Source organism: Dasypus novemcinctus, chromosome 9 (assembly GCF_030445035.2).
Source record: "Dasypus novemcinctus isolate mDasNov1 chromosome 9, mDasNov1.1.hap2, whole genome shotgun sequence".
In the NCBI taxonomy this organism is placed as follows: Eukaryota; Metazoa; Chordata; class Mammalia; order Cingulata; family Dasypodidae; genus Dasypus; species Dasypus novemcinctus.
This window is the reverse complement of record NC_080681.1, coordinates 52,665,114-52,687,076: the sequence shown is the minus strand read 5'-3', so window position 1 is coordinate 52,687,076 and position 21,963 is coordinate 52,665,114. Positions and strand designations below refer to the sequence as shown.

The window sequence follows — 21,963 nt, the reverse complement described above, 5'->3', positions numbered from 1 at the left end:
CTCAACTGGTAATTCTTTCCCCAGGAAGCTGTGATTTGGTTGTTCTAAGATATTTTAGTAGCCCTGCCAGTCACTTCCATATCCAGAAGAAATTCTGGACCCTTGAAATGAGTATCCTAGAGCTGTTCTTCAGGCTTCTACCCCATGAATTCATACAGACATATATAAGCCCCAAATTGCACAATAAAGGTTACCCTGCTTCCTTAGGAATCTGGGACCAGGGACCTTCACTGGTAGTATGGACTGGCATAGTACCAAGCTGAGAAGGAATGGGGCAAGGCTCAGTAAAGGCATGAGGAGCTTTTCTTTTTTTTTTTTTAAGATTTATTTTTAATTTATTTATCCCCCCTCCTTGCACTTGCTTGCTGTCTGCTCTCTGTGTCCATTTGCTGTGCATTATTCTGTGCCTGCTTGTCTCCCTTTTTTGCACCATCTTGCTGTGCCAGCTTTCCTTGGGCATGGGCTGTCAGCTCTTCACAGGCGTGGGCCAGCCTGCCTTCACAAGGAAGCCCTGGGAAATGAACCCAGGGCCTCCCATATGGTACACAGGAGCCCACTTGATTGAGCCACATCCATTTCCCTTTTCTACTATTTTAAAGTTGCCTTTTTCTTGATTTAGCACTTGTCTAGTTATTGCAACCCTTTAACTGTTTTTGAAGGTTCAGAGAAAATTGTTTCTGCTGGTTTTTCAGTGTTGTGGAGAAACAGAACCTTAAAATTTCTTATTCCACCATTTTGTTGATGTACCCCCCCTTGATATTCTGAAATAATATTCATTTCAGTAGTAATTAAAAAAATACAGATTAAGCACTAATTCATTAAATTAGTATAATAATAATAGTGCATATAAGAAGTAAACTATGGTGAGGATACAGTAAGCTTCACTTTTCTCATGTACTCTGATGGAATTGAAAATTGTTACATTTCTTAAAATAAATTGGAAATATATATTGAGATACTTAAAAAATGGTGATTTCCTTTTGCCCTAGTAATTTTACTTCTAAGGATCCAATTTTTAAAAAATAATAAGAGGTATGCAGATGTGGCTCAACTGATAGAGCATTCGTCTACCGTATGGAGGGCCCAGGATTCGATCCCCAGAACCTCCTGAACCATGTGGTAAGCTGGCCCACGCGCAGTGCTGCCATGCACAAGGAATGTCGTGCCATGAAGGGGTGCCCCTGCATCGGGGTGCCCCATGTGCAAGAAGTGCACCCTGTAGGGAGAGCTGTCCCACATGAAAAAAGTGCAGCCCGCCCAGGAGTGGTGCCGCACACACGGAGAGCTGATGCAGCAAGATGACGCAACAAAAAAGAGTCGCAGTTTCCCAATGCCTCTGGATAATTTAAGTGGACGCAGAAGAACACACAGTGAATGGACAGAGAGAGCAAACAATGGGGGGGAAGGGAGAGAAATAAATAAATCTTAAAAAGAAAAGAAGAAAAATAATAAGAAACCTAGGATAAAGCTTTTTATTCTAATAGGTTCACTATAGTATTTATAGCAGACATAACAAAGTAAATGTTCTTTTGAAAGTTTAGACAAAATGGTTTCTGAGTATATTCAATTTCCATTGGAACATGTTGGTTATTTTCCAATTAAAAATAGGAAGATTATACTGTATTATAGTTACACTAGTGCCTAAGTGAGCTGCTATGGACCTCAAGTAGACTTAGTCACAATTTATAACATGGGGAAGTGGACTTGGCCCAATGGATAGGGCATCTGCCTACCACGTGGGAGGTCTGCGGTTCAAATCCTGGGCCTCTTTGACCCATGTGGAGCTGGCCCATGCGCAGTGCTGATGCACCCAGGAGTGCCATGCCACGCAGGGGTGTCGCTTGCATAGGAGAGCCCCACACACAAGGAGTGTGCCGCATAAGGAGAGCTGCCCAGTGCGAAAGAAAGTGCAGCCTGCCCAAGAATGGCGCTGCACACACGGAGAGCTAACACAAGATGATGCAACAAAAAGAAACATGGATTCCTGGTACCACTGATAAGGATAGACGTGGTCACAGAAGAACATACAGGAAATGGACACAGAGAGCAGACAACTGGGGGGTAGGGGAGAGGAAGGGGAGAGAAATAAATAAAGTAAATCTTTAAAAAAAAATGTATAACATGGCCTATATTTCTAAGATCCAAACACAATAGATTTTTTTTAAGATTACATTTAAAAAAAATAATTTTATTGACATATAGTTCACAAACCTTATAATTCACACATTTTAATTGTACAATTCAGTGTTTTAAAATATTTTTTGCTCATCGCTCATTGTTTTTTTTTGGAGGCACTGGGAACCGAACCCCCCAGTGTCTCCCATGTGGGAGGTGGGAGCTCAACTGCTTGAGCCACATCTCCCAACACAATAGTTTTTTTTTTTAGGATTTATTTATTTATCCCCCTCCCCCTTGTTGTTTGTGGTTGCTGCCTGCTCTCAGTGTCCATTTGCTGTGTGTTCTCTGTGTCTGCTCATTTTCTCTTTAGAGGGCACCAGAAACTGAACCCGGGACCTCCCATGTGGAAGAGAGGTGCTCAATCACCCAAGCCACCTCAGCTCTCTGGTTTGTTGTGCCTCTCATTGTTTTTCCTCTTTGTGTCCCTTTTGTTGCTTTATCTTGTTGCATCAGCTCACCGAGCCTACCCACCTTACCAGCTCACCTTCTCCAGGAGGCACTGGGAACTGAACCTGGGACTTCCCATGTGGTAGGTGGAAGCCCAGTCACTTGAACCACTTTCTACTTCCCCACAGTAGATTCTTAAGTGAACTCTAAAGTTGACTACTAACTCGTATAACATAAGTGGATAAGTATATTTATAGTCATTATAATAGAATATGAAAGAAAAGAGAAATCTAGGTCAGAGGGAAAAAAGGGGTCAAAAGGTATAAATTTAAAGATTGAGAAGGAAATGAAAGAAAATTTTGCTTCTTTCAGAGTAAACTTTTAGATATGTTTAGGCTTACCTTTTTACTTAGGAATAATGCCCTATATTGTATATACTTTACAAAACATTTCTATATTACTATATTTAATTCTCATAACAACTTCGTAAAATAGGTTTTGATATTGCAGTTTTACAGATGAAGACAGGTAACTTAAAAAGACTAAATAGCTTACCTTGGCATTTGTAGTTTTTATAGCACAGATCTCAAAATCAGATACTATATGTAGTGGTTAAGAGCAGCAGCTTTGGAACCAGGCTGTCTGTGTACAAATTCTGATTCTACTGTATTTCCACTGATGTTTCAAACTCATTATTAAAATAATGGTGCCTGTTTTATAGGATTAAATAAGTTAATCCAAGTAAAGAATTTAGAACATTCTTGGAATATAGCAAGCATTTAATAAATATTGATTATTTTACTTTTTAATTTACATATTACACAGGTATATGACAATTAGAATTTATAGTTGTATAATGTTTTATGTGTTATAAAATGTAATCATGTTTACTATCCCATTCGATTCTTTCAGCCTGCTTTTGAGTTAGGCAGGGAAGTTATTTTGTTACATTTTGTGATTTATTATTACTTACTACAAACTAATTTGTCCAAATTTAAATGACTTTTAAATGATAAAGTAATCTAGTTTTTTGTTACTTTTTTTAAATCCGAAATTCAATTTCCTTTTAGGACTCCATTCCAGTAAAATGCAAAATAAGACAATGTATAATTTATTAGCTTTAAATGTAAAGTTAAGTTTTGGAAAATTATTTGTGAATTGCCCTCTTTATTTTGCCTGAATGACAAATTCTTTTTTGATGAGAAAATGAGGTTATTTCTTTGGATATTAATAGCAATGTCTGATTACAGTGTACTTACTGGTATTTATACTATAGAATTATTGTGACTCTAGTGATGGAAGAAATTATACCATTGATGTGCAGACAGTGGCCATGGGAGTTGTTGAAGGCAGAAAGAGGGAAAAGGAGGTGTGATGTGGGGGCATTTTCGGGACTTGGAGTTGTCCTGAATGATATTGCAGGGACAGCTGCAGGACATTTTATATCCTGCCATAACCCACTGAATGGACTGGGAGAGAGTATAAACTGCAATGTAAACTCTAATCCATGCTGTGTAGCAGTGCTCCAAAGTGTGTCCATCAAATGCAATGAATGTACCATACTAATGAAAGAAGTTGTTGATGTGGGAAAAGTGAGGGGTGTGGAGAATGGGGTATATGGGAACCTCCCATATTTTTTAATGTAACATTTTGTGTGATCTATGTATCTTTTAAGAATAAATTTAAAAATATATTTTTAAAAATAGCAATGTCCTAGATTTGTTGCTTTGAGATCTTATGAGAAAATACTAAAACTTATTATTATTGTTTTTTACAATCACTTTTTAACAGCTACATCCTCATCTGCAGTTTCTGCACATTCCCCATCAGTTATTGTAGCTGTTGTGGAAGGGAGAGGCCTTGCTAGAGGTGAAATAGGAATGGCGAGTATTGATTTAAAAAGTCCGCAAATTATATTATCCCAATTTGCAGACAACACAACATATGCGAAGGTAAGTATTTATAATTCTAGAAAATGGTTGTGCTAACGGACAGTATGGAGATTTTCGGCTCAATACTTTCCTAATTAATTTACTTTTTTGCTACAATAAAGATTATTCATGGTTACTTCAATGTAGATTACTGAGTTAAGATTTTTTAATATAATATCTGAATTTTAAATATATTTTATCCTAAAAAGAATGTGTTTTGCTGTTTCTTTACCATTCCTGAGTTACTGTTAATATTAATTTCTGAAATTAATATAGTCAAATTAATAATTCCTGGCCTTATTCCAAAATTAATATATATAATTTTTAACTCCAGATGATTGTCCGCAGTGAACTATATTTGAATTTCATTTTCAACATTAAGGGAAGCTAACATCTTAGATCAATCTTACTTTAGTCTCTTAAATTTTTACATTCACTTCTTATCTTGCCTTTATTTCCATGACTTATCATTAATTTGGCCCACTGGCCTATCATCATGGAAATTTGTGTGACCTGCTAGGTAGAGGTAAGTCTTCCCCTAATCTCTATTTTTTAAAAGTTACTTGGCTGTGTTACTATTATTTAAAAATTAATCTCCTAAGTAACTTGTAATTTTTAATTGTTCTTTATTTCTTTTCCCAAAATTCCTCTTTGTGGTTCCCCACTTTTGAGGCTTCCTTATTTCTAATAAGTTTTTAAAAATACCTAACAACCTAATTTATATTAGTGCTGTATACTAAAGTCGTCTCTGTGTTTTTCACATTTTTATGCAATTTAAGAAAAATTGAAAAAAAGAATGTTGGTAAGATTGATTAAGGATTTTAGTGTCTAGAATAATTATAAGAATGTGCCTTTTTCTGTGTACCTTCTGTTGCAAAAGGTCACATGAGGCAGATGTTTCTCATCTGTGTTCTCAACTTTCAATCTGTACCTATGTAGCTGTCCTGATTCTCTTGCCATACTTATGCTATTGGACGTGTTTATATTTTTCATTAAGATAGATTAAAAATGTGAAGAATTTATTTTAAAAAATACATATTTGAGAATTTCAAACTAATTTTGGGGCTTAGAGCTGTTTCATATTATTATCATAAAATATAACCTATGCTTATGATAACATTATATATTATCCTACTTTATATATATCCTAACATGTATAGACTATATGTTTAATATACCACTATTAAAAATATGTTTTAGTTGAAATATGCTGTTAGGACCATTGTAATTTTGTAGCCATGAATTAATTTTATGTCCTTATCTTTTAAACCTCTTAGGAAAAGGAAGAAACTTATGTTTTGTTTTAGAGCACATTCTGAGTTTACCTTTAAGAAATTGTTTACTCAAATTATTTTAGGTTATCACTAAACTCAAAATTTTGTCACCTTTGGAAATAATAATGTCAAATACTGCTTGTGTTGTGGGGAATTCAACCAAGTTGTTTACTCTGATCACAGAAAATTTCAAGGTAATTGATTTTTATTCTCAGTAGTAACTGTCAAGATCTTCTTTATTTAAAATCTATATTTTATGATATCATTATGAAGAATAATATGAGTAACTTTATATTCAGATCCCTGAAATAGTCATCAAATACAAATTCTGAGTGAAGGGATTGTTACTTAATACAGATAATAAAAATAACAGGGAATCCACTTATTTAATAAGGCACCTGTGATTTACTTTAAACAAAAGGAAAAAAGTTTTAGGTGATCATGAGGTTTCTCAGTTTGTGAGGGTTAGACCCTTCAGAAAAAGCATAGGTCTTTTTAGGTATAATTTCCTGTAAACTAATTCCTAGGTTGTCAGACTAGTTGAAATTAAAGTTTTCTTCCTTATCAGGAATAGCAGCTATCAGCAAGTACTTTTTCCTTTAGGGGATTTGATCTGTGACACAAAATTATTTCCCCCTCCCATGGTAGCATGTAGTGCCTCACAATTAGTTTTCATTTATGGAGCTGTGACCAGTAAGTGCTGTGGAATATTATACAATAAATGCTTTTGCCCTCGGTGTGAGCCTTTCTACCATGTAGCTTATCTCTTCTCTCTAAGTCAAATTCTGGGATGGGGCCTCAGGTTTCAAACCAAGTAAGCATCCTTGCAGTGAAATAATTCCTGAAGAGTGCAAATTATTTCAGAATATGTTTTGTTCTGATTGTAGACTTATATTTTCCCCCCATTTTAAGTGTACAGTTCAGTGGCATTAATGACCTTGATGATGTTGAGTAACCATCATCACTATTCCTAAACAGAAGCTTTCTACCCTTTAAGCAATAATGTCCTCCTTTCCCCTTCCCCCAGGCCCCTGGATAACCTCTAATCTATTTACCACCTGTATACATTTGTATCTATTCTAGATATTTCTTATAAGTGAAATCATACAATATTTTTCCTTTTGTGTCTGGCTTATTTCATGTAGCATAATATTTTCAAGGTTCATTTATGTTATAATGTGTATCAGAACTTCATTCCTTTTTGTGGCTGAATAATATTCCTGTGTGAGATTTTGTATGTGTGTGTGTGTATACACACCACATTTTGTTCATCCATTCATCTTTTGAAGGAGGCTTGTTTCCACTTTTTGACTTGTGAATAATGTAACTTTGAGCATTGGTGTACAAGTGTCTGTTTGAGCCTTAGTTATTCTTTGTATTATATATCTAGGCATAGAATTGCTGTGTCATACAGTAATTCTATGTTTAAATTTTTGAGGAACTGCCAGACTTTTTACCACATCTGTACCAATTTACATAGCTATAAGCAATGCACAATTTTTCCAATTTCTCCATGTCCTTGTCAACACTTTCTGATTTTTTTGGGTAATAGTTATACTGCTATCCTAGTGGCTGTGAGATGACATCTCCTTGTGGTTTTGATTTGCCATTTCTCTAATGCTAATGACGTTAGGCATTTTTTCATGTACTTATTGGTCACATATTTTCTTTGGAGAAATGTATATTCAAGTCTTTTGCCCATTTTTAAATCGACATTCTTTTTTGTTGGTGAGTTTTAAGTTCTTTTTGTATTCTGAATATTAAACCCTTATGGATATATGATTTGCAACTATTTTCTCACATTCTCACAAATGTTTTTAATTTTGATGAAGTCCAATTTATTTTTTCTTTTGTTTTAATACTTTTGGTGTCATATCATAGACTCTATTGACAAATCCAAGTTCAGGAAGATTTACCTCTATGCTTTCTTCGAAGAGCTTTATAATTTTAGCTTTTATATTTAAGACTTTGACACCATTTCGAGTTAATTTTTATAATATCATACAGTTGGTAATTGCCAGGGCTAAGAATTGAATCTAGGTTTCTTTGACTACAAATTCCATCTTCCTTCCATTTCATTTTGCTTCTGATACTATGAGGGTCTTTTTATGTAAGTGTGGTAAAAATAGTAGTAGTAGGTATAATAATTTTCCTCTGCTTATAATACTCTTCCCCTAACTGCTTCCAAGGTTTGTTCCCTCGCTCCCTTCAGGACTCTGCCCAAATGTTACTTGACATTTCAAAATTTACTTATTGGGAAATTGGGTTAATAAAACTTACAAAGATTAGAAAACTTTTAAAACAAAACTGGCACATAACAAATTCCCTACCCACTTTTTTTTTCAGTTTTATAGCTTTTCTTAGTCAATTGTTTTTATGTTACCTTTTTACCCATTATTTTATTCAAAATATGTGAACCTTTTATTCTACTACTTAATGCTTTTTTTCCTTTTTTTAAAAATTGTAGCAGTTTTAGGTTTACAGAAAAATCATGCAGAAAGTACAGAATTGCCATATTCCCACCCCCACGCCCCACAGGCAAATTTCTCCCTAATATTAACATTTTGTATTAGTATGGTACCTTTATACAATTGATGAAACTATGTTTTTATAATTATACTATTAACTATATTCTGTATTTTACTTTAGTGTTCACTTTTTGTGTTGGACTGTTCTGGGTTTTGTTTATTCTAATTTTTATTTTGGTAACATTCAACCTAAAATTACCCATTTTATCCACTTTCAATTATACATTTCAGTGGCATTAATTACATTCAGTGTTGAACCACTATCGGCACCATCTATTACCAAAGTGTTTGCATCACCCTCAACAGAAATGTAGTACCAATTAAGCAATAACACCCATACCCACATGGCTCCTGGTAACTGGTTCAGGCATATCTCATTTTATTGCACATTGCTTTATTAGGCTTTGCAGATACTGAGTTTACTACAAATTGAAGTTTTGTGACAACCCTGCACTGAGCAAGTCTATTAGCTCCCTTTTTGCAACAGGATGTCTGCTCATTTAGTGTCTCTGTGCCACATTTTAATGAAGGTATATATATTGTTGTTGTTGTTTTAAAGATATAATGCTATTACACACTTAATAGATTATAGTACTATATGAACATAACTTTTAATCTGGGAAACCAAAAAATTCATATGCCTTGCTTTATTGCTATTTGCTTTATTATGGTAATCTGGAACTGAGCCCATTTCTGGTATCTTGCCCTGGCAGCCATGTGGTAGACTAAGACATGGTTGTCCTGGTTTGAGTCTTTGGTGGACCATTGAAAATTACATTCTTAAGCTAACCCATTCCTGTGCAAGTAAACTTGTTGTATATGAGAGTTTTTGGTTAAGTTCGATTACAGGATTTTTTTATTAGATCACTTTTGATTGGATTGAATACAGTAGGGGGCCTTTGATTGGAGTATGTCAGTGAGTCATGGCCCAGGGTAGGTCTTGGCCCTCTTGCTGGAGTCTTACATAAACAGTTGAAACACAGAGAGCTGCCATTTTTACCCTGCCATGTGAGAGAGCACTCCAGAATTGCCTACAACTACAGCAACAGAAAGAGAAACCTCAAAAGGCTGAGAGAGAGAGGCCAGGGGCTGAAATCAGTGGAGCAGTCAGAAGTTAAAGAGAGGAGGCTTCAGGGGAGATGAGCCATATGTCTGATGACCCACAGCTGAGCTCAGGAAGAAAGTGTGCCTGGAGGAGAAGGCAGAGACCAGCCACGGCCACTCTTTTGCCTTGCAACCTGTCAGGAGGCCAGGATTACCAGGAGCCAACCTTTGGTAAGACAGCCTTGATCAAGCCTCTGATGATGCCTTGATTTGGGCATTTTCACAGCCTTGGAATTGTAAGATTTTACCCTAGTAAATTCCCATTATAAAAGCCAGCCCATTTATGTTGTATTGCATTGGAAGCCTTTTGCAATCTATAACAATTGTGTATAATTCTTCTAATATGCTGTTTGATTCTGTTTGCTAGTATTTGGGGAGTTTTTTTTTGCATCTGCATTTTTGAGATATATCTTGAGGATACTCCATCTCATTTGATATCATTTTTGGTGGTATCTTTATCTGTCTTTGGTGTTAGAGTGATGTCAGCCTCATAGAATGTGTTAGAAATTGTTTTCAGTATTAACAACTTTCATTAGTGTGTGTGATCTGTTTAAAGCTGTGCCCGAGAAGAACATGATCTGCGACGGTTTGCTCGGTCGGTAGAGGTGGGGTCTGGCTGCGGACGAGGGGTCGGTCCAGCTCTGGACGAGGGGTCGGTCCCACTCGGGACGAGGGATCGGTCTCACAAGGGGTTGCGTGGTTCGGCTGACGGGGTCGCCCGGCGAAGCCGGCGACGAGGGGGTCGCCCGGAGAAGCAGGCGACGAACTGGGGACAAGGGAGGCCAGGCCCTTGTCGGGGGCTCTCAGGACTGGAGGGCGCACGGCAGAAGAACTACCGCGGAGACAAGGTAAACACGCAAGTCCACTTTATTGAGGGAGAGGCAACAGTTTTATAGGGGCTGGGGAAGGCTGATTGGTCGAAGCCACGCCCTGTTCTGATTGGTTGCCGGAGAAAGGTCAGTGGGCGGTGCTGGACGGGGGAGGGGTGGTGGTTAGGGATTGGCTGTCGCTGTTGCTGGGGGAAGGGACAGGGTTTAGGGATTGGTGGCTGCTGTTGCTGGGGTGGAGGGCAGACTTGAGTTTCCCGCCCACGCCTGGCTGTTGCTGCTGTCCGGGGAGGGGAAAAGGGCAGACTGGAATTTTTCTGCCCTGCGCCTGCGCAGGGAGAAAGAAGAAGAAGGGTGCTGCCTCACAAGGCATCGTGTGGCGCCATCCGGGAGGAGGGGCGGCCGCGGAAGCATGGCTGCCGAGAAGGGGAGACCCGAGGGCACTCTGCGCCCATGCCGTGCTTCCTTCAGGGGTGGCGGTGGGCCCGACCAACCACCCTATTATGGGGGCAGCGGAATTAGGCCTACCGCGGCTGCTCCCCTCGCCAGGCCAGCAAACCACACTTCAGCCCGAGGGGTGACCGTAGTGATCATAAATATAATCCACATTGTAAGTAGGACCTTTTGATGAGGCTATTTCAGCTAAGGTGTGACCCACCTCAATCACAGTGGGTCTTAATCCTTTACTGGAGTCTTGTAAAAATGTAATCAAACATAAGAGTGAAAAAGCCATGGAAGCAAGAAGCTGAAATCAACAAAACCCACAAAGGAAGGGAGCGACTGGCATACACCACCATGTGCCTTGCCGTATGACATAGAACCAAGGATCACTGGCAACCAGTGTTCGGGAGAAAGCATCCCCTTGATGATACCTTGAATTGGATATTTTTCTGACTTCAAAACTGTGAGTGACTAAATTTCCATTGTTTAAACTCACCCATTTCATGGTATTTACTTTGAACAGCCTAGGAAACTAAAATAGATTTTGACATCAAAATAGATTTTGATACCAAAAATGTGGAAATGACTTTGAAATTGGGTAATAAGTAGGGGTTGGTAGAATTGTGAGGTGCTTGATAGAAAAGGTGTAGATTGCTTTGAAAAGACTGTGTAGAAATATGGATGCTAAAGGTACTTCTGATGAGACCTTAGAAGGAAATACGTTACTGGAAACTGGAGGAAAGTCGATCCTTGTTTTAAAGTGGCAGACGACTTTACCAAAATTGTGTTCTGATATTGGATGAATGGCAGAACTTGATATTGATGAACTTGGTTAATTAACTGAGGAGATTTCCAAGCTAAGTATCGAAAGTGCAGCCTGGTTTCTCCATACAGCTTATAGTAAAATGTGAGAGGAAAGGGATAAGCTGATAACTACAATTCTGTATACAAAGAAACCAGAAATTGATGATTTGGAAAATTCTGAGATTCTGGAAAGCAAATCCCCAGAAAATAGTGCCCTATGTGAGGGTTTACCTGAATATGGATGCAGCCAGTCAGTTTAGTGCAAGTCAGGATTGGAGGTGCAGTTATTCAGGAAGGATCTGTGGAAAGTTCTGCCATCTGATGGATTGAACTTCTGTGCACAACATGCAAAACTGACATTTTAAAAAATGATATCTGTATGAATGGAACCACTGCCAACCTGGACTGAAAGGGCAGAAAAGGCACAAACTGAAGGAAAAATCAGTTCAAGGGCATAACCACTGAATCAAGATCTGAACCAAAGACATCTTGGGCCAGTAAAGCAGGCCCACCCATGTGTGTGGAAAGGGTGAGTCTGCCTCTGCTCTTGGAGAGGGCAGGCCTTCCACCCCAGTGTTCAGAAAGTGCAGTCACTCCATTGATCTTAGAGGGAGAAGCCTATGTCCCGGGGAGTGTGGAGAATCTGGCCACAACCCCAGTGTTCTCAGGAGGTGGAGCCTATGCCCCTGGGAGATTCTGGCCTCTTTCCTAATGCCTGACAAGGGTGGAGCCTTTGTCCTGGGGATTGTGCAGAGCCTGGCCACCAACTTGATACTTGAAAAGGGTGGATTCTGTGTCCTGCAGATCACAGGGAATCTGTTCACCACCCCAATGTTCACAGAGGATGGAGCTTATGCCCCTGGGAGAATCTGGCCTGTACCCTAGTACTTAATGAGGGTGTGGCCTCTTCCTTGGGGGTTGTGGAGAGCTCAGTCACCATCCTGCTGCTTGAAGAGGGTGGACTCTTCACCCCATTGTTTGCAGAGAGCATGGCCACTGCACCAGTGCTTGAAAGGGTTGGGGTTGCCACTCCATCAGGCCTGGAGGACAAAACACCATTTCATAGATGACTCTCAGGTGTTGAAATCTAATGGAATATGCCCTCCAGGATTTCAGAGTTGTTTGGGGCCCATGACCTCTGTTTTCCTTCCAATTTCATCCTTTGCAATGGAAATGTTTATCCTATGCCTATCCCTCCATTGTATATCAGAAGCAGATAACTTGTTTTCTGGGTTTCACAAGTCCACAAACAGGAATTATGCATCAGGGCAGACTACACCCATAACTGATTTTTATGAGACTTTGAACTAAGCATTATTTCTGAAATGACTTAAAGCTTTTGGGATATTATGGTAGAGTGAATGTATTTTGCAGATGGAGAGAATGTCTTTTTGGGGTCCAGATGGTTCTTAAATTTAATCCATTCTTGTGAATTTAAATGCATCAGGATGGGTCTTAATTCTAGTACTGAAGTTTTTAATAAAATGGAATGAATTCACACATGAGAGAGAAAAAGCCATGGAAGAAAGAAGCTGAAATGAATGAAACCCAGAAAGGAAGGAAGAGACTGCAGACACTGCCAAATGCCTTGCCATGTGACACAGGAGCCAAGAATTGCTGGCAGCCTGTCTTCAGAAAGAAAGTATCGCCTTGACAATACCTTGATTTGGACGTTTTCTTGGCCTCAAAACTGTGAGTGAATAAATTGCCATTTGATGGCATTTCATGGCATTTGCTTCAAGAAGCCTAGGAAATTAAAATAGTGTGGTACCTTGTTAAAATCAATGAAGCAATATTATAATTATACCACTAATTACAGTCCATATGACAAATACAGGCCATTATACATTTTGTCAAAACCTCTAAAAGTTTGCAGTGCAAAATATAAACCATAATGTAAACCATTGACTGTGGTTAGTAGTTATATTAGTCAGGGTTCTCTAGGAAACAGAATCAACAGGAGGTATCTGAAAATAGTATGAGATTTTATAAAATTCTCTCACAAGACTGGACACAGGTCCAGATTCCACAGGCAGGCTGCAAACCCGGGGTTCCAGTGAAAGTCCAAGGAAGATCTTTGATGAGTTTCCAAGAGATGATGGCTCTCCAGAGATGAGCTGGGAAATTCTGTCTGAATGCTCAAATTGCTTCCCCTTTTAAGGCATTAAACTGATTGGGTAAAACATCACTCATTACTGATGGCAATTATTATTGATGTAATCTATATCAATATTCATTATCTACATCAATTTCTCATTATTGATGTAGATATAATCAGCCATCTATGCAGTAACCTCACTGATGACTAAAGTCCATAAATGTCCTTGTATTACAATTAGCTCAGTGCTTGCTTTACCAAACACCTGGGCACAGTTACCTGACTGAGTTGACACATTAGCCTAACCATCACAGTAGCAGTAAATCAATATTTGTTCATCAGTTCTAACCAGTGCTCATGTAAGATGTTATTAATGGAGGAAAATGGAAGAGGGGGAGAGGGTGGTGTATATGGGAATCCCCTGTTTTCTTTGTGACTTTTCCATAACCTAAAGCTTCTTTGGAAACAAAGTGAAAAAAAGACACTGGGGAACATACAGAAGAAATTGTCACAGTACATAAAAGATAAGTGATCTTATGGTGATGAAAGATAAAATGCAAAAAATTTTGTTTTTTATTATTTTTAAATTATTTTTATTTAGTTATTTGGCTTTTATTTTGGGGTAAGTTTTGGGTTGCAGAAAGGTCACAGTTGTGTCAGGGAAGGATCACTGGTGTGGGGTGTCAGTGGCAGGGAATGTGTGGGGAGGTGTGCACCTACAGCATGCCTCTGTGGAATATGAATGTGTTCAAGTGGTCATGGGGTATTGTCTCAGTGGATGGAGACCCACATGATAACTGAAAAAATATTGAATTCCTATCCTGGGGAGTTCTGCTACATCCTCTAATAGAGTGGCAAGACTCCCTAGAGTATATGGGCAGTACCTAGTGAGGAGGACAGACCAGTACACCAAGTCCTTGATACGATGCTTGTACTTATGAGCCTTGTTCTTGTGCAATGGAAACTTAGCATGGTTTTATATTTTGCCTAAGAGTTACCTCCTGAAAGCCTCCTTGTTGCTCAAATGTGTACTTTCTCTAAGCCAAACTTAGCAAATAAACTCACTGCCTTTCCCCACGATGTGACATGACTCCCAGGGATGAACCTCCCTGGCACCAAAGAATTATTACCAAGTGCCAACTAGTGATGCATTTGGAAAAAGGCCTTGACTAAAAGGGGGAAATATTAAACACAAATGAGTTTTTATGGCTAAGAGATTTCAAAGTAAGTCGGGAATTCATTCCAGCTGTACGCTTATGTATGTCTCAGAAGAATCTCACTGACTACCACAGTAAACAGTGCCTCAGGCAGCGGGGCTCCTGAGGGCTCTACAAATATCTGGACACTATACATAGAGCAGACAACCTCAGGAATTCAGCACCCTATCAGTGGACCTTACCTTGGAATATAGGATAACCTACCCCCTCAGTGTATCAGAGCAAGACTCATTTCTACTTTTCCTACACATGGTTCTTATGCCCTTTTTAGTTGAACCTATCATCATCACTATACCCATTAAATATGTGTATCAGAGACTTAAATCTTTTGGCTGGTCATATGCTGGTTGAGCCCTGAATCTCAGCGGAGTTGCAGCCAACACCTACTCTCCAGTAAGTCGGACTTGCCCAGGAACTAAAAAAGGATGATGATGGACAGTGCCCATCCCAGAAAACAGTGAGTCTCTACAACTGCAGGCAAGACAGTTCCATCCATCTGCCACATGGGATCTAAACCCACTCTCAGTCACAAGCAGAGTGGGTATTGCCATCCCAAGATCCTCAAGATGGAGGAATAAACAAACTTAAGGGCGGAATGCAATTATGGACTAAAGTAGGCTTCTTACTCTAGTAAGGGAAGAACTTGTAAAATTGAAATAAAGGCAGGGGTCACCAGAGGTTGTGAGGGGAGAGAAATGGAAAAATAGATGTAACATGGGGCATTTTTGGGACAGGGGAATTATTCTGCATGACATTGCAGTGACGGAATCCAGGTTATTATACAGTTTGTCAAATCTTATAAAATTTTGTGGTGCAAAGTGTAAACCATAATGTAAACTATAGACCATATTTAGTAGCAGTACTTCATTATATGTTCATCAATTGTAACAAATGTACCACACTAGCAAGAGATGTTGTTAATGGGGAAAAGTGGGGGGGGGGGGGGAAGGGTTATATGGGAATCCCCTATATATTTCGATGTAACATTTATGTAATCTACAGCTTCTTTTAAAATAAAATAAATTACAGTCCATAGTTTACATTAGGGTTTACTGTGTGTTTCGTACAGTCCTGTGGGTTTTTAAAATTTCTTCTAGTAACATATATACAACTTAAAACTTCCCTCTTTTAACCGCATTCAAATATATAATTCAGTGGTATTAATTACATTCACATTTGTGCTACCAACACCACCATCTATTACCAAAACTTTTCCATCACTCCAAACAGAAACTCTATCAATTAGCATTAACCCCCCAAATCAATCTCCAGCGAGATTCTGGTATTCGAGTCTATGATGCTGTGAATTTGCTTATTTTCAGTATTTCACATTAATGAGATGAAATCATACTGTATTTGTCCTTTTGTGTCTGGTTTATTTCACTCAACATGGTGTCTTCAAGGCTCATCCATGTCACTTGTATCAGAATTTCATTCCTTTTTAAGGCTGAATAATATTCCATTATATTTAAATACCAAATTTTGTTTATCCATTTATCTGTTCATGGACACTTGGGTTGCTTCTACCTTTTGGCAATTGAATAATGCTGCTATGAGCACCGGTATGTAAAGATCCGTTTGAATCCCTACTTTCAGTTATTTTGGATATATATCTGGAAGTGATGTTGCTGGGTCGTATGGTAATTTATATTTAACTTTCTGTTCCCTCTCCTTCAATTTTTTGAAACATTTGAGCAGGATTGATGTTAATTCTTCTTAGAACGTTTGAAAAATGTCTCTGGTAAAGCCATCTGGTTCTGGGCTTTTCATTATTGGGAGGTTGCTGATTACTGATTCAATCTTTTTACCAGTTATTGTTCTGTTGAGATCTTCTATTTCTTCTTGAGTCAATATAGATAGTTTGAGTTTCTAGGAATCTGTCCATCTCATCTTGGTTATTTAATTAATTGGCATAAATTATTCATAGTATCCTCTTTTTTCTTTTTTAAGTTCTATTTTTCCCTCCCCCTCCTCTTCCTCACTCCCCCACCCTGTTTTTCTTGTTGTCTGTCTCTGTTTGCTGTGTGATCTTCTGTGTCTATTTCTCTTTTTGTCTTCTTTTCTCGTTTTTCTCCTCTAGGATTCACCAGGATTTGATCCTGGGGACCTCTGATGTGGAGAGAGGTTCCCTGTCACTTGCGCCACCTCAGTTCTTGGTTTCTCTTGCACCTTTCCTGACTCTCCTCTTTATCTCTCTTTTGTTGTATTACCATCTTGCTGCATGATTCACTTGCATGAGCACTCAGCTCACTGTGCAGGCATGCTTTTTTTTTTTTTATTTTTAAACCAGGATGTCTCAGGGATTGAACCCAGGTCCTCCCAGATGGTAGGCAAAAGCCCAGTCACTTGAGCCATATCTGCTTCCCTGTAGTATCCTCTTATCCTTTCAATTTCTGTGGGGTCAGTTGTAATTTTCACCGTTAATTTCTGATTTTTAAAATTATTTATTAAGTCAGTTTTATTGATACATATTAATAAAGCATACAATTCATTCCAAATGATTTCTGGTTTTATTTATTAGGATCCTTCCTCTTTTTTCTTCGTTGGTCTAATTAAAGGTTTGTCAATTTTGTTGATTTTTTAAAAGAACTATGTTTTCTTGTTGATTTTATTTTTTTAGTTCTCTATTTCATTTATTCCACTCTATATTTCCTTCTTCTGCTCACTTTGGTTTTAGTTGGCTCTTCAGGTTAGTTTTGCCAGGTGTGAAGATATGGCTCTGACTTGAGATATATGTTCTTTTTAAATGTAAATATTTAGAATTATATATTTCTTTCTTAATACTCCCTTTGCTGTATCCCATAAGTTTTGGTATGTTGGGTTTTCATTTTTCTTTTATCTCTAGATATTTCCTAAATTCTCTTGTGTTTTCTTCTTTGGCCCAATGTTTAAGAGAGTGTTCTGTAATTTCCACATATTCATGAGTTTTCTAGTTCTTCCTCTGTTGTTTATACCTCCATTCTGTTGTGATTGGACAAATATATTGAATGATTTTAATATTCTTAATGTCTTGAGACTTATTTTGTGACCTAACATATATTCTCTTCTGGAGAATGACCCATTTACACTAGAAAAGAATGTATATTCTCCTGTTGATGGTTTAAGTGTTCTATATATGTCTGTTCAGTCTAGTTGGTCTGTACCATTGTTCAGGTCTTCTGTTTCCTAACTGATCTTCTGTCTAGATGTTCTGTCCACTATTGAAAGCAGTATAGTATATTTCTTCCTTCAAATATGTTAATGTTTGCTTCATACATTTTGGGGCTTGCTGTTAGGTGCTTATATACTTATGATAGTTATGTCTTTTTGTTTAATTGACCACTTTATCAATATCCTTCTTTGTCCCTTATAGCAGTTTTTGTCTTAAAGTCTATTTTATCTGATACTAATATAGCTACCCCAGCTCACTTCTGGTTACTATTTCTGTGGAATATTTTTCCATCCTTTCACTTTTGACCTACTTGTGTCTTTGAATTTATGGTATCTCTTGTAAATAGCATATATTTAGGTCATAGTTTTTTATCCATTGTGTCAGTTTCTGTGGTGAGCTTAATCCATTTATATTTAAAGTATTTTCTGATTTTTTTCACCAAAAAATATTTTATTAAAATATATCATTCATACATGAACATACATGAACAAGTATATAGTAAAAGTTGTGAACTTACCAAACATGCATATTTTATACTTTTTGTCCCTCAATTCTTCTATTAATGCCTTCTTTCATATTTATTTGATTTTGGCATTGTACCATTTTGAATCACTTTTTATTTCCTTCTGTATATATATTTCAAATATTTTCTTTGTGTTTACAATGGGGCTTAAATTTACATTCTCCATCTATAACAATCACATTTGATGTTTTTTGTTTGTTTTTTTTTTTTGGTGTTAGGGTCTGGTCACCTTTTCTTTATTTTAAGATGAATTTGGGATCATCAGAGTTGAATAAAGAATAAATCACTCTAAATGCTTGTGAAGTCTGGGAGATGCTTCTCAGGATGCTAAAGCAAGACCTTCTCCTACACCTTCCCTTTCTGTATGGCAAGGAGACTTTGGTTGTGGCAAAATGGTCTGGCACAAAGCAGGAGGCAAGGGCTGAAACCAGGGAAGCAGGATGATGTTTTCCCTTCCCTTCATTCATCATCTTTACCACCTGGTGCTTTTTGCAGTCAGATAAGGACTTCTCATTGGCCAGTGTGCTGAAAATGCTGGTAGTTCCGAGGCTGAGAAAAGTGTCCATGTCAAGGCATCATCAGACGATGTTCTTTCCCTAAAGACCAGTTGTAGGCAGTCCTGGACTCCTCTGTCGCAGCCTGCCAGTCCCTGCCTTCTCTTCTGGCTCCATTGCTTTCAGCTACTGGCTGCTCCCCCTGTAGCTTTCTCTTTCCCATGTTTGATTTGATAACAACTTAACTTCAAATAGTATACATGAACTATGTTTTTGGGTTTTTTTTTAGATTTATTTATTTATTTATTTATTTATTTATTTATTTATTTATTTATCTCCCCTCCCTTCTCCCCCAGTTGTCTGCTTTCTGTGTCCATTTGCTGTATGTTTTTCTGATTGCTTCTATCCTTATCAGCGGCACTGGGAATATGTGTTTCTTTTTGTTGCTTCATCTTGTTGTATCAGCTCTCCGTGTGAGTGGCGCCATTCTTGGGCAGTCTGCACTTTCTTTCACACTCGATGGCTCTCCTTATGGGGCGCACTCCTTGTGCGTGGGGCTCCCCTACGCGGGGGACGCTCCTGCGTGGCACGGCACTCCTTGCGCGCATCAGCACTGCACATGGGCCAGCTCTACACGGGTCAAGGAGGCCTGGGGTTTGAACCACGGACCTCCCATGTGGTAGGTGGATGCTCTATCCATTAGGCCTAGTCTGCTTCCCCCAACTATGTTCTTATATCCCTCTCTCCCTCCCCCAATTTTTTTTTAGTAATTTTTATCCATTGTGTTACAAATTTATATTTTTTATGCATTTCATTTTAGAAACTGTAATAAGTAATAACATACCAGATATACAGTATGATAGTATGAACATTTTATAATTAACTTTTATCACTACCTTCTCTAGAGACCTTTATTTCTTTATGCTGCTTCATTCTACTGTCTTGTGTGCTTTCCTTTAGATCTGAAGAACTCCCATTAGCCTTACTTGGAAGGCAGTTCTGGTGATGATGATGAACTCCCTCAGCTTTTGTTTTTCTGGGAATGTCTTCTTTTTTTTTTTTTTTAAGTATTGGGGATTGAACTTGGGACCTCATACATGGGAAGCAGGTGCTACATCCACTCCCCTCTCCCTCATTTTTGAAAGGCATTCTTGTCAGATATAATATTTATGTTTGTCAGTTATTTTCTTTCAGCAATTTAACTATTGTATACCATTGCCTTCTTTCCTCTATAGTTTCTGATGATAAATTAGTATTTACTCTCATTAAGACTCCTTGTGCATGATAAGTTGCTTTTCTTTTGCAGCTTTCAGATCTCTTTCTTTTTTTCTGTCATTTGACATTTGCCTACAATGTGTTTGGTCATGGTTCTCTTCAATTTATCCTCTTTGGGAAACATTGGGTTTCTTGAATGTATATATCTGTATCTTTAATTAAATTTGGGAAGCTTTCGATCATTATTTGTTTTTTTGTTTTTTGTAATGCAGTTATTTCATCTGATGATTACACTAATTTCCACCATTTGTTAATACATTTATTCAATAAACTTGTATTAAATACCTTTTATAGATGAGGTCTTTGCCAGGTATTGGAAGCCCGTACATTACAGAATTATTGTTCCTGCACTGAAGGAGCTAATGGCAAAAAAAGACATGTACAAAAATGTAAAGTTTGAAAAAAAGTGTTAATAACAGAAGAGAGTCTGTGACTACTTTTGAGATGGAAAATGAGAGACTTAATTTAGTTAATGACTGGATCAGACTGGATGCTAGCAGAAAATGAATAGCATGCCCAGATCAGTACAAATTGTGCTGTTATTTCTTTAAATATCCATCTGTCCCTTTCTCTCTTTCTTTTTCTGGGATTTCCATAATATGTATATTGGTACAGTTGATGGTGTCTCACAGGTCTCTTAGGCTCTTTTTTTACCTTTTCTCACTCTTATTTCTCCTGTTCCTCAGCCTGAATAATTTCAGTTGTCTTATCTTTGAGTTTACTGATATTTTTTTTAATCGGCCCACATCAATCTGTTCTTTGAATCCTCTAAGGAATTTTTTCATTTCTCTTATTATGGTCTTCAACTCCAGTTTTTCTGTTTGCATCCTTAAATAATTTCTATTTCTTTATTGAGATTCTCATTTTGTTCATTTATTGTTTTCCTGATGTCCTTTAGTTCTTATCCTGTGTTTTCCTTTAATTCTTTGAGCATATTGAAGATCAGTTTAAAAAAAATCTTTGTCTGGTATGTCCAAAATCTTTTATTCTTTGTCAGTTTTCTGAAGTTTTATCTTGTTCCTTTGTAGGGCCATCATTTCTGTCTCTTTGATTGTTTTGTAATTTTCTGTAGCACACTCTACATTTTAATATTTTAATGTGTTAACTCAAGGATTTTGTTCCTGAGCTTTCTGTTCCTTAAGTTTTAAGCCAGCTAGTATTATGATACAGATTTTCTTGAATTCAAGAGTCAAAACAAACAAACCATAGCAAAAAATAACTTTTGTAGTTTTTCAGATGACTCTTTTTTGGTTGATACGCTGCTTCAGAATTTAGCTCTCCTATTATACAATAATATCAGCCCAAGGCAATAGTGCAGGGTCCTCCCTGTCTTTTTGAGCATGAGTCCTGCCTTTGGCGTGAGATCCTGGTCATAGGAATTCTCTTGGAATGCACCCTCTATTCCCTTTGAAATAAGCCACTTCTCCCCCATCAAAGGTACTCTTTTTTTTTTTTTATGTCTTGAAGCCAATCAGTCAGGCTGCCTTCTGATTGATGGGCACTGAAATAAAGTCACCCCAGTATGCACAGAGGCGTTACTCTGTTCCCATTGGAACAGGGCATTAATACCACAATGAGAGTGCAGGCTGGCTCCACACTGCTTTCCCAGAGGGGCTAGAAGAGGGGTCAGCAAGGGTTGCCGTGAACTTCTACCATTTTTAAACTGCTTTAAAAAAAAAATTTTTTTTTTTAAAAATTTTGCGCTGTTACTACAGCCCTCAAACTATTTTC

General features: G+C 37.8%; 1 protein-coding gene across 1 annotated transcript in view; it reads left to right on the top strand.

Annotated features, from left to right (window-relative positions):
• Nucleotides 1-21,963, top strand: part of MSH4 (mutS homolog 4) — a 134,334-nt gene that overhangs the window by 32,477 nt on the left and 79,894 nt on the right. Inside the window, exons 3-4 of the mRNA XM_058303352.2 lie at nt 4,357-4,517; nt 5,854-5,964. Coding sequence (XP_058159335.1) covers nt 4,357-4,517; nt 5,854-5,964 — 272 coding nt within the window. The remainder of the gene's footprint in view (nt 1-4,356; nt 4,518-5,853; nt 5,965-21,963) is intronic.